The 13,532-nt window shown below is 39.3% G+C and overlaps 2 protein-coding genes across 2 annotated transcripts; one reads left to right on the top strand and one right to left on the bottom strand.

Moving 5' to 3' along the window:
• Positions 1-5,781: 5,781 nt before the first annotated feature.
• LOC103719053 (uncharacterized) lies at positions 5,782-6,858 on the bottom strand. The gene is made up of 2 exons (XM_008808119.3): positions 6,709-6,858; positions 5,782-6,343 (listed from the first exon to the last, which is right to left on the bottom strand). The coding sequence occupies exons 1-2, from the start codon at positions 6,721-6,723 to the stop codon at positions 5,924-5,926; spliced, it is 435 nt and encodes a 144-aa protein (XP_008806341.3). The 5' UTR covers positions 6,724-6,858; the 3' UTR covers positions 5,782-5,923.
• Positions 6,859-10,114: 3,256 nt separating this feature from the next.
• On the top strand, positions 10,115-11,708 carry LOC108511705 (uncharacterized). The gene is made up of 5 exons (XM_026809241.4): positions 10,115-10,756; positions 10,851-10,956; positions 11,046-11,127; positions 11,243-11,294; positions 11,437-11,708. The coding sequence occupies exons 1-5, from the start codon at positions 10,421-10,423 to the stop codon at positions 11,599-11,601; spliced, it is 741 nt and encodes a 246-aa protein (XP_026665042.3). The 5' UTR covers positions 10,115-10,420; the 3' UTR covers positions 11,602-11,708.
• The last annotated feature ends 1,824 nt before the right edge of the window (positions 11,709-13,532 follow it).

The following is a 13,532-nucleotide window of genomic DNA, read 5'->3' as shown; positions in this document are numbered from 1 at the left end:
TCTCTGTTGTCCCAGACGGTGTCGACCTACGAAGCTCAGGGGTCAACTCATGCCGACTTTGGAGTCGACTCGATGGGGAAGGAGTCAACTCGAGACGATGTGGAGTCGACTCAAGATTGGGGAGGTCGACTCTTGCAGGAATTTCAGGACTCGCTGGAGGGCTGAACTTGTAGAACTCGATCCGGACGTGGATTTTCAAGGAAAAAGGATGGGATTTGGATCATGGGAGACATGGGAGAAAGGCTAGTGATGATGGAATGATTCCAGAAGATTTAAACAAAGAAAAAACTTGATTCAAAGAGGGAACAAGGATGAGATGATTGCATGGCTGAATTATTTGGATTTCGGAGAAAAACTAAAATCTATAAATTATGTAGATGGGATAGATGAATGGAATAGAATCTGATATTGAAGAAGACTACAGAAAACAAGAAATTAAAGTAAAGAATAAAAAGGATAACTATTGAACCAATGGAAGAGTCTCACCTCCAAAAGATCCAACCATTAGAGAGGAAGGAGTCTCACCTTCTCTCCAATCTTACTTGGAATCTCACCAAGCATGTAGAGGAATCTCTACTCACGAAAGAACACTGGAATACCCAGAGATTTCTCACAAATTTCGTCCAAAACTTTTCTTCTCTGAATTTTATTCTTCATACCTTCCTTTATATAGAAAAGAAGGTTGAAAAAGATAAGGACTACAACCAGACTTTACTTGGACTCAAAACCAAATAAGGATACTTTTTTAAAATTCAAATCAAATGATAAACTTCCTAAACAACTTGTCAACTAAAGCTTGGACAAGTGTCACCCCGTGATTGTGTGCGGGTTGGAGCTTAAATGGATAATCTTCAACTGCATACAATTCCTACTTTGACTCGAACTCCTTCTCGAGTACCAGCATCAGCATGAAGTTCGGGAGACTCCTCAAAATTCATCCGATCTCCAAATTTTATGTTCTTATAGTCATTGAAAAGCTATGGATGTCTACTTTCCAACAAAATTTGAATCAACTTGATCGGACTTCTGTAGCTTCCCAAATCTGCAAAATACTATATGGTGTTCAATCTGTCACGAACTTCAACTGAATTTGAAATCTGAATTCCTTCCACATGTGCAAGATCTTCATGGTTGAACTTCTCCACATGATGAGTGATGATCTTCACGGCATTAGGAATCCTTCTTAATGGCACTCAATTACAAGGACTCTATCTTAAACACATGGACTCAATCCTCTCACATAAGGACTGAATTTCACTCACATGACTAAATTAAATTCTCCACACATGACCCAATATGACTTGACTCAATCCTTGCATAATATGGACTCTTTTGATGCCACTTGGCATTCAATTACAAACATAAATCAGCAAATTGCAAACCCAAAATAAGAACTCAAATAAATCCAAAATAAAAGGACTCAATGTGACCAAAATAAAATAGACTCAATCCAATTAAATGCTAGAACCCAATGTGTTTTCGGGCACTCCCAAGCAAGAATCCAAACTCGACGTACATCCATCATGATTTGGGCTCGCGCTCCTGCATCAACAGATCACTTCTACTTGCAGATAAACAACATCAAAAACAGATTAAGATGATTAGGAAACGACCGATAATTAAAGATGCATCTGAAAGACAACATACGATCAAATATTAGACAATATCCCCCAAACAAACATCCAATGGTAGAACGCACAAAAGTCCCAGGCAAAATATCTTTGTAGGTTACATCAACATATTGTACCAGCCAAGTCAAATATCCCAGTGTTCATCCTTGGTTTACCAAGAATCAAATCAAGTTTTTCCATTTAAAAAAAAAACAGTCATAATTGCATCTATCAGGTACTGGTATGTTATCTTGAATAACTGAACAAAAATTTAACAAAATAAGAGAGAAAAAAGAAAGCTGTCAATATTAGAATCTAGGGAACGCTTTACATTGCAAGACACGAATCAAGACGCCTCCAACGTAACAAGAATCTATAATTCCAAACACTTACCTTCATCATGACCTTAGGATGAGCAGAATCCTGGCCGTAGCCACCGGATGGCTGGGTAAAAACGACTGAAACCCCGAAATCATAGAATCAAACATCTCAAACTATAATGAAAACAAGTTGATTAAACTCACCAAGAAGTGGTGTCCCGATCCTTCTCCACATAGTGCCGATCCTCAAAAAGATGTTCCCCAAGAACCGTGGATCACTCGAACCAGCAAGAATAAAAAATCTGAAAAAGAAAATAACCGTGGCGTCACCGAGACGGAGAGGGAGATCGCCGAATCCGGCAGCAATGGCGGTGGAGAAGGGAGCGGGGTTTTGGCGTCACAGCCTCGCTCCAGCGGTCGTTTCAATGGCGTCCCCAACGGATGGTCTTATATGCTGGGGCCCCGTACCTTCAGTCGTACACTCGTACTCAAAGTGAGGGGCCGCATATGCTGCCCGGCCCAATACCAATTATTAGCCTGGAGAACCGGGCCTGAAATAGAAATTTGCAGTTAAATGGGCCAGGTTCAAGTTTACGTATTGAAGCCCAACTCCAGCCCGGTCCGGCCAAGTGGCTCTATGCACTGTGTCCGTGGCCTTGGGCTCAGTTCGCTTAAAATCCCAAATTGGGCACATGAGATGGAATCCTCTTCTTTTTCTTCCTCCTCCTCCACCTCTTCAAGATCCGTCGGCGTCGAACCGTCTCCTCTTCTTCTTCTTCTTCCATCCTCGCCGGCAGTTGCCCATATCCTCCTCCTCCTTCTCTTCGAGATCCATCGGAACGTCTCCTCTTCTTCTCCTCCGATCGCCCGAGGTTGAGAAAGTCCTGGCGGATTGGGTGCGAATCCCATCTCGTGGCTTCTCTTCTGCCATATTCTTCGCTTCCATCTCCGCTTCTCCAGCTTCTCTACCTATTTCAAGATTTTAAAGAGGCACCAGAGGGAAAGGGAAAGAGAGCGGACGAGTGACGGGAAGCCATGGGAGTGCCGGCGTTGTATAAGTGGCTCGCAGACCGCCACCCCATCATGGAACCGGTGGCCTCCCCTTGGATTATAAACCTGACCAGAACGGGCCTCTTTGGTCCGATTTGTATTATTTTTTAAAATCAAATTTGATGTCGATTTGAAAAAACTTTGAACCCAAGAAATGGTTCGCCTTTGGTTTTCAAAATTTTTAAAAATCAATTTAAAGTGAACCCAAACGATGTATATATATATATATATCTTCAAATTTTAATTTTTTATTATTTTTATATTTTTTATATAAAATAAAATTTTTTAGGTTTAGATTTGGTTCGAACTATTTAGTCTAGTTTATTAAATATCAAGTCTTTATAAAATAGAATTTGTATATTTAGACTTAGCCAAAACTATTGAATACCAACATTATAAATCGATGATAAATTGATTTGAACCTAACCAAAATTTTTGGATTAGTTTCAAGTAATTTTTGCATACAGTCAATTTAGTTTTACTTTCAATTTTAAAAAGTCAATTTAAATCAATTCAGTTTCAAATATATTTTTAAACCAATCCAACCCGACTATATAGCAGCAAATCTCTCCAAACTTAATTGTGACAACTTCGAATTCGACAACTCTACCTTGGCATAAAGGGCATCATCCATCTTTGCTACCAAACGCCCTTTCTTGACTAATTTTTTGTGATTATGATGAAGCATTTGAGAAAATTCATCAAGAAACCAATTTGGTTTGGGGATTGATGATTTGTGTTCATGAGGTTGCTACTCATATTTACTATTTAGGGTTTTTCTCCGTTGTAAAAGAGAGGAAAACCTGAGGCACAACTAGAATCCCAAGTATCTGGCTCGAGCCTGGGACGAAGCCCGAAGAGTCTGCCAGGGCAAGCCTGGACCTATCTAAATCAGTTATATCTTGGGATGAACAGGTCTAAGTCGAACTATGATTTCTTTTAGACTTTTTTTTTAGATTAAGGCATTTCTTTCTTTTTAAATAGATGTGGATAGTAGGGTTAATACATGGGCAAGTAATTGTACTAAAAATTTGGAATCCCCACGGGCTCCCTAATACAACCAACTTTTGACAACATGTTAGTGTATATAAAGTTCCCTACATTTTTTGTGATATTTGTATGCTTGTTTTAGTAGACAACATTGTAGCACAATAAAGGAGAAGAATGATAGAACTTGAATTCCAACATGTAAATATCTAAGTATACATATGTGAGAACTTGGTTTATTCAAGAAAAAACATTCTGGCCTTGATCCAGCAATATCTTGTCTAGTTTGTGCCAAAAGGACTGTAGCTAGCAAAACTAGAATATATTCCACCAGCAGTAGATTGGATAAACTTTTTAGGGAGAGAACTACCTAAGTGAAATTATTGGTTCTTGGCACCCGTAGTTTTGGCTCGAATCTCATGCTCGCCATGGATCATTGAAATAAATTAAAAATAAAAAAAGTAAAATGGTTAATTAGAGATGTGGTCATGTAGGATCATGATGGTCAACCTTTAGCTCATATTAGCTAGCTCTTGATTCCCCGTGATTGGAGTGTTGGATTTTCCCAGAATCAAAAGGTCCTAATCCCATTCACACGATCTCTTGATTAAGGGACCAAGTGATAAGCAATATATATACACGATCTAAAAGTACTTCAATCATTTAAATTTCTATTCTACGACTACTCTGCTCTTGAAAAGAAAAAGAAGAATTATAGAGACTTGGCCTTGGTTTTTCCAACTAAAGTCTCATGGGAGAATGGCATGCAGTGCGCATGATTTTCAATAACTTTCACATTTTTAGTTGCTCGCGTAAAAGAACTATTTCTTAGCAACTTGGACAACTTATAACGATGTTTGTCCCTCAGATGGAAGATTGAAATTTTTACAAAAGACTTTATGAAGCTTTCATCTCAATTCATATATAGTTGCGAGCAATCTACATTTGCAATCTCGTACACTTCGCTTCTCTAGCATCTTACTTAGTTTCTCGCTCATCTTTTAGCAAAAGCCGCTCCATGGCGGTAAAATCTTATCTTTTGTATTTCATTACGCCAATATGTAATCGAGAGAGAGAGAAGAATTATACCTTGCACCATACATACTATATCAATCCCATTTCGACATATCTTGCGTTAATGCCATCTTAGCTTTAGTCAAGGAAGAGGAGAATCAGGCACTCGGCCTCTCCCGATGAAAAAAAATTTGAGAAAAAGCTGCTCTGCTCACATGTTGAAATGAGATTGGTGCAGTGCACTGCTGATATGGTACACGTGGTGTAGAATATAATTGTGTGTATGTGTGTGTGTGTGAAAGAGAGAGAGTATGTATGTGTGTCGATTTTTTTGATAAGTAGAGAGTCATTTAAATATCAATCCATGCACCACCACCTAGATGAACAAGCTTTGTATCACATGAACCAACGAGAATGGGTATATATGATGTGTGTATGGGTGTATAATGATTCATGAAATTTCTTTATAACTTGGGTTTGGGTGTGGCAAAATTTGGGAGTGCTAGCCAGTATAGTTGGAAATGTCTCTAATATAAGGTACGTGGATTTCATATGGTCCGTTTCCCCAGATTGGGCAACGCTTTCACTTATGGTGGTCCCTAAAAGAACATAACGATAGTAATAAAAATCATACAACAGGAAGCATAGGTGCCATTGGATCCACTATGGGCCCCATATAGCGTGGATACCAGATACGAACACTGGTCCTTCCTTCCATGCGAGCTGAATTTGCTCCTTGCATACTTCACCGGCTACGTAGAGGAGCCTAAGAAAGTCCCAAGTACCAACATATATAGAACTAATTTTAAGTTGGGCCTCCATAGGCCTAGCTTCATTATTCATACTTCTCACACCACAAGCCCCTTACATCCAAACAGATTCTAAGGAACAGTCACAACCAAATTTGTAGCCGTTCATCAACACGGATACATAGTACAATATCTACTCCTCACTCTTTTCAGCTGCAGCTTCCTTGTTCTCTTCCTCCACGGCAGGCTTCTCCTCCAATTCTTCCTTCTTCTCCTCCTCGGCAGGAGCCACAGGTGCCTCCTCAGGGGCCTTGGTCTCCACGGGCTCCTCTGCGGGAACCTCACGTGCCACCTCTTGGGCAGGCTCTTCAGTCTTCTCTGCTGCTGCTGCTGCTTCCTCCACCACCGGCTCGGCCTCGGCGACCACCTCCTCAGCCTTCACCTCCACAGGAGCCTGAACTTCTTCGGTTGCAGCATCAGTCGCTGCCTCCTCCTTTGGCTCCTCGACTGCTGCTGCCGGGGGTGTGACAACTTCCTCCTTTGGTGCTTCCTGGGCCTCGTTTGGTTGCTTCTCTACGTTCTCATCTGGCAGTGCAGTGGTTGCTGATTGGACCTACAGGATGCCATGCATCATTAGATTTGAACAAGAGTAGATTAACTGTCTTCAATCTGTCTTCGATGCTTAACATACACGAACTTTTCTTTTATAGATCAAAAAACATAGCAAGAGCTTATATATATATAGGATTAGGTATGACTCTCAAGGGTCATATTAACTGATTTTAGCACCTACCTGGACTTTCTAGCATGCGATATGAAGGCATATTATACATATCAAAAACTTTTGAAAAAGCTTGACATGAATGAACTTTTGTAGCATGACATATTTAGAAGTAGTTGTTTCATCTAACAAAAAGCTGGACCTAAGAGATTATTGCACGCTATTAGAAAGAAGAGAATGGAGAACGCTGGAGCTACCTCAACAGTGGCCATGGGGATCAAGCGGGATTGAATATGCGAGCTAGTATCGAGAGAGCAACACTGGACCAGATTAAGAAGCCAAAAGGTGGTGGTGTGAAGGAAGGGTTGCGGGATGGGGGCTATTTATAGAGAGGTTTGGAGGGCTTAGCTGGGGAGAAAAGAAGAGAACAGTGGTTGGCTGTATGTATTGATTGATGAAGAATCTCGAAACTGGGTCACATCTCGTGACGCTGGAATCAAGAGACAAAGGCCATCCTGCCAAGGAATGCACAAGGAGAGTCTAGGTGGGGAAGGATGATGTTGTAAAGGCCAAATCAGTGGACGCCACCATTACAGTTCATGCACCTTCCTTCTGCCCATAAGTAATTACCCCTTGTGGGTTGGGGGTGTGTTGTGCTTCGTGCAGTAGGGTTTAAAGGCGACCTATTGATTTCCCATGCACGTTCTAGGGTCCTTGGGCTGCCAACTTTTTCTTCAGCTAGGCCTCTTTTTGATATGTACCCTTCTTTTGGTGAAAATATCCAAAGGTAATTCACAAGGAAGTGTACGTGTTTTTGATTGGTTAAGATATCCGTTTTAAGGGCGTCGAAATCCGTTCGGCAATATGTGCAAGAATTCATAAATTATGTAGAAGTGAATTGCCATTTGGCTAACAGTTTTTTTTGTTTGAACCAAGATGTATCATATGCTTGCATGTGAGGATAACACCAAACTTGCATCAGAAGAATGATGAATTTGTAAGAAGATAGGTATCCGATTTGCGGACTTCAAGTAAAATGTCTCAACTGACTATTAACCAATGGTCATTATAGTACAAATTGACAAGTTAAGGTTTGAGACCACTCATATGGTGCAACGATGATGCATACATTTTGTTCATTCAGAAAAAGTTTATTAAAATATGGATTAAAATGTTGCCATGGTTAAAAAGCCAATCATGCAAGATAAGCTGGTTGTGGACCGAATGCAATGTTATATCATCATTGTCAACATGACATCTTCGGCCGCTGGATATAACAATTGAATCAAATGATAATTGGAGCAAGGAGATGGACCCAATTTGAGCTCATATTCCTAGAGGTTTAGGCGTGTACGGCTTGAAAACTTAAAACACTAGATGTGGTTATTGTTGGAGTGGGAGTGCATCTTTCGCATGAAAGAAGGAATCACTTTTTCACGAATCATCTTCCTTTTCATGAATCTCAAGGCGCCCAATAGATGATCCAACAATGGATTCGTGCAAAGAAAGATAAATTCTTGTTTCACGTGAGATATATACAACCCTGATCCTTTGGTAATGACATACATAATGTATAATGAGAAATAAAGATATACCGGCTAGCAACATGATACATAATAGATTGAGCGATGGGCCATGGGCGATTGGATGCACATAATAGATTGTTTTCAGAAAGTTTTGAATCCTAGCTCACTAGATCCACCTAAGAACACCATACCCTAATGAATGAGGGAAAGATAGGGAAATGACCCAAGGTTTGGTAGTGTCCACCGTCCGCGCCCTTCTTTTTGAACCCACCCGACCATGGAGTCGCACCAAACGACCAAAATTGGCAGAGGAGTCAGATTCAGATACGACTTTGAGAAGGGCGGTGGGTGCTGTGGGCCCCCACATCATTAGCGTCCAAGACCCGGCGGTGGATGCTGACCTGGCGACAGGTGCCCCGTTGAACATCACGACGGGGACGATGGCATTGGGCGGTGCGACCGGGGCCCACAAATAGTCCTCCAATTGTCTGGTTTCATCCCCACGACGTGCGATCATCTGACGTGTATCATGGCATGCTCTGAAGCATGACGTGTCTGCACGTGGTCGAGCAATGATCCACGTCAGCACAAGGTACTGAGTTGGAATCCAGCAGCCTGCGAAGCTATTTTTCTAATCGGAGTTCTGCTTACCGTTGCAAGCTCTCATGAGACATTGATTAAATTTAATGACAACCATTACTTCTGTTGATGAAAAAAAAAAAAAAGTAGAGAGAGAGAGAAAAAAGAGAGGGCGGGGTTTGACGCACAATACAGTAAATTTATAATAATTTGATATGACGAATCCGAAACACAAAAATAATCTTTATCACAAAGCTGCATACATATAACCTTCTTCAAATTAAAAAATCTAAGACAATCTTTTATGAGATGAATGCATGTTATGAGAATCATAATATGCTCGGTTCATACAAACCTGCAGAGTAAATTATATCTTCTTAAGAGAAAAGAGAGAGCATCAGGATCGGTGTTCCACATACTTTTTAGCCTAACTGGTGAGAGCTGTTGGATTAGGTTGAAGGTCAGTTTGAGATTCAATTCAACCACTAAATGACATGACCTGAATCCTACCCAACTCGATAATGAATCCAACCATTTGAATGAGGACCAAACCCACGTTCAAAACACTCAACCCAAATATGGTTTGGAATGACTTGTGTTATGTTTGGTTTGGTTGGGTCACATCAAATCAAGCATGGTTTAAGTCAAGCGGGATTCGGTTAGGTTTTCTATTTCGCAAAGATGTATTACAATCTAGTTGCATAAGGTTGGAAGTTCTATTCTAGAAATTATGATCGGGTTTGGATTGGGTGGATTTATATTATTAACATATAACAAGAAATTGTGCCTCTACATTTTCCAACCTAAGCCTAGGCCAAGTTAAGAACATCTGGCGGAAACCAACCCAAATAGCAGGCCTGATCTCTTTCCTCCCTTGCAAGTTATACTCTCCTTGCCGGCCGGTTGAGTAGAAGACCCGGAGTACCAGTTGCCCACATAGAATTGTTCCAACTCACTCCAGAACTCAGACCTCTATGGAGGAGGTTTTCACCAATAAAAATAACCCCAAACCATGCGCCAATCAGAAATAAACAGCCAACCAAACGTAAGCTGACCAAATCTAACTGTAAAACCTATAACAACTCAGAATCTCATCCAAAATGGCTAGCTAGAAAATATTATTTGGTTTTCTTAATCCTATATAAATACCCAAGATCTACCCAGCGAATAACCGATGTGGGACTAAGCACACGCCCGCACGGATTCTCGCATACTCTCTTCGTTCAAGCCATGATGTCCTCATCAGGCTAAGAGTTCAAATCCATTCAAATCTAATTATAAACATCATGATCGGCCGATGGTCAGCTCTAATGGATCCGTGCTGCAGTGTCTCATAGCTCACATAGATTACGGGTCGGATTCGCTCTGATACCATTTATAACAACCCAAGACCTCACCCAAAATGGCTAATAAGAAGGTATTATTTGAGTTCCTTGATTCTGTATAAATACCTAGAATCTATCCAGCGGATAACCGAGATGGGACTAAATACACGCCCACACGAGTTCTCACAAAACCTCAGCCACCTCAGTTAGGGCCCAAAACATACCACAAAATCAGACCCAACCTATCTGTTACATGCAAAGGCCAAGGAGCATCCACACTGAGCCCTGACACCAATATATGTTTCGACCAAGTGGTGTAAGACGCCCATCAAGGTGGATAAGGAACCTCACCTTGCCGAGCATGCATGGGAAGCATTGCTTCCATTTCATACCATCCTTTTCTTCAAAATCTAACAACATAAGTTCTATTCTCTTGACATCTATTAATTACTAGTTTACTACTCCCTTCCACATCCAACTAAATCCTCTAACCGTGGAGCAGGGCTTCCTCCCACCCCATACCCAAACACTTCCAAATCATGCCCATACTCTCCACGACAGTGCACCTCCAAAGATGCAAAACTCCAAGAAATGCGCACATAAATCACCATCTTGCACATCCTAAATCCTTGAATTCTAATCCACTGAAGAAGAGCATCTCCATGAAGAAGCCGGATCATTGGCCGGCGCCGCATGGAACCAAGACCTCATCAGCCCCGGGCAGCCAAGATTTTGGCAAACCAGAAAGGGTCGATAGATTGCACTCTGCTATTAAGAATCGAAGCATTAAAGAACTTTTCGACTTGGCTGGTGAAGAATGCCGAGACTACTTCAATCTTCTTCCGGCTGCCATTGATCCTTCTGAGCTGAGTAAGGTGAGAAACAAATCTCGCATAACTGCGTTGCCGATATAATTCTGCACTGGATTCTACTGTGAGCGCTCAATAACGAATGTGTCGTTTGTTGTAGAAAGCTCTCGGCATGTTCTATGCTTTCTTGGTGGCAAACCGGATACAGTTCGTGATCAAGCCGACCAAGGATGAGGGAGTGGATTTTGGCATGAAATGGCGTCTAGGTTTGTTTAAGCTTAGATATCATGGAAACTGCACTTAGATTTTGCATTATACTGTAATTCTAATGCAGGAGAAATTGTTTGACTTGCAGAATGGAAAGAGAATCAACTGCCATTAGGCCTTGGTTGTAGCCTCTACTCGTCTCATATCTATGAAGGGATGGTGTCTATAAGGTAAGGAAAGGTTAAACTAAGATCTTTTTTTTTATTATTATATGACAAAATACGACCAAGATTATATACAGCTAAGTTTCACAGACTAACCCTTATTGCATGGGAAAAATAACAGGAAAGCAAGGAATATTATAGAGCCATTGCTCCACATTGGACCTCTTGGACCGGTAAACATAAAGAGTCTCTACCGCGTATAGTTTCTGCTATGATCAGTAAAGATTACAGAAATAAGATAAAATTTAAAAAAAATGTCGAGAAAAACCCCTATAACTAATGGCAACTGATGTTTTTTTTTTTTTTTTTGTGCAGATGCTGGAAAAAATCTTTTTGCCTATGATAGATAGGATTGTACCCTCAGGCGTTCTTGAAGGGAAGAGAAGGGTTGCCTCTGTGTACTGCTTGCTTAGTCTTGTATTCCTGGTTATATTTCTAGTCTCATTGAAGAACACATTTGTTATACATGAGGAAAAGTAACGTATACATTTATTCATGACTCCTTTTGCATGCACGTTGACAAAAACAAGACTACTAGATAGTGAGGGTGGCAATCAGCCGGGACGGGTGGGACAAGAACATATGCATTAGGTCGGATACAAGATATATTAAAAATCTATCAACCTATTTCTAATCTATTTATTAAACAGATCAAAAATCTAGATATATACTAAATTATTATATTAAATAGGTAATCTAATGTGATTACAAAGAGTTAAAACAAGTTAAATAGATTAAATGATTAAGAATATTTCAATTTCAAAGACAGCTCAACACTCTTTGACTCGATATAGATAAAAACTATGCATGCTTAAAAACAAAAAGCACTACTTCAATACAATAATAATAATAATAATAATAATAATAATAATAATAATAATAATAATAATAATAATAATTTTTAGAAAATAATGATAAGATCGTATGAAAATCCAGCCATCTTAAGCCATCTTTATAATATGTAGTCTCAAACCCAAAACAAGAAATCATTTTTCTTAAAAAAAAAAAGAAACAAAGCCCGCTATAGAGGTGAGGGATGCTTTCTTTCTTTCTTATTAAATAAAGATAAAAGAGGGACTCTCTCTGGTGTAATTCTCCCAGGTTGAGTGGTGTAGTACCTTGTGATTTGTCATGTATTCTGTTTATTATAGTAGATTTCTCGCTCTTCTGGTGGACGTAGCCTGGATTTTGATGAACCATATTAACTCTTGATCTATCATGCCAGTTTTGTTCGTTATTATTTTTTAATTGTTTTATTCAGCTGCTCTTCCTCGGGTTATAATACATCTCCAGAACAAGATTAGATGATGACCGAGCATCTCCAATAACTATATTCACATGATGAGATTTTGAGGTAATCGTAACTTCGGACTATATAGGATGCTATTAGCTGTCTTGAAAAGAGATGAATCAAAACAACATGCTTCCTTTGAAGTTTGAACAAAATATATATCAATGCAAAAGAATTCAAAGTCACAATTGTCTGATAGCACAACTACATAGATACTCACTTTCTACAGCTAAAGGATGTCAAACTAAACATAAACCGGAAGAAAGTAATGAACTTAAGAAAATCATGGACAATAAAACCCTAAAGTGGCGTTTGATGACCCAAATGGTATCACTAAAGTAATCTTAAATTATCGGCAATTCTTATCTCGAAATAATCTGATATTCGATGATTTAAAATAAATATATTTAATATGCTATATTCTAATAATTAAGAATTTTCAGATATCTACAAGTAATTTGTATCATAAATAAATAAATAAAAAGAGTTACAGAAAGTAGTGTAACTTGTCTAGTATGTTCAAACCACAGAATTGAATATACGATCTAGAGCATTTTGTGTAAAGCTAAAACACTAACATGTCTTCTACTATCTCAAGGGTGACAAAACAACATAAAAGCAAGTCATTTTCATTCTCATCCTTAATAAACAATGTAAAAGAATATAAGTGTGTGAGACTCAGAATTATCAACTAGCCATTCTATTTGGAGTGGAAGTCAAACAAAAGTTACACCTGAAGTCAAAAACCTCTGTAACATTCCAACATAAAAAAACCTCTGCAACACTCATGGAACCAAAGTGCCTCGTATATACATGCATACATATGTGTGGGAGTACCAGCTTGCTTCCACATTTCCTCATAAAAAATTAAGGAAAAATAATTTCCAAGAAAAACAAATATTTAAATGATTTGAGAAAGAATCCAAGAAACCAATTTTATACAACTAGAAAGAGCATTTGAAGCTAATCATATTTGAAATAATAGAATTGAAAGATAGAACTATGCAAGAGTATTAGAAGAAAGTAATAGATACAACTTAAAAGTAAGAAAGCTAGTAATGACAAAAAGAACCACTAGAGCTTATCATCTAGAACAACAAAAATAATTGTCTCAAATCAC

Source organism: Phoenix dactylifera, chromosome 2, assembly GCF_051530095.1.
Source record: "Phoenix dactylifera cultivar Ajwa chromosome 2, Ajwa_hap1_PhDact_Kaust_v1.1, whole genome shotgun sequence".
Classification (NCBI taxonomy): domain Eukaryota; kingdom Viridiplantae; phylum Streptophyta; class Magnoliopsida; order Arecales; family Arecaceae; genus Phoenix; species Phoenix dactylifera.
Note: the sequence above shows the minus strand (reverse complement) of the source record. Positions and strands in the feature narration are given on the sequence as shown.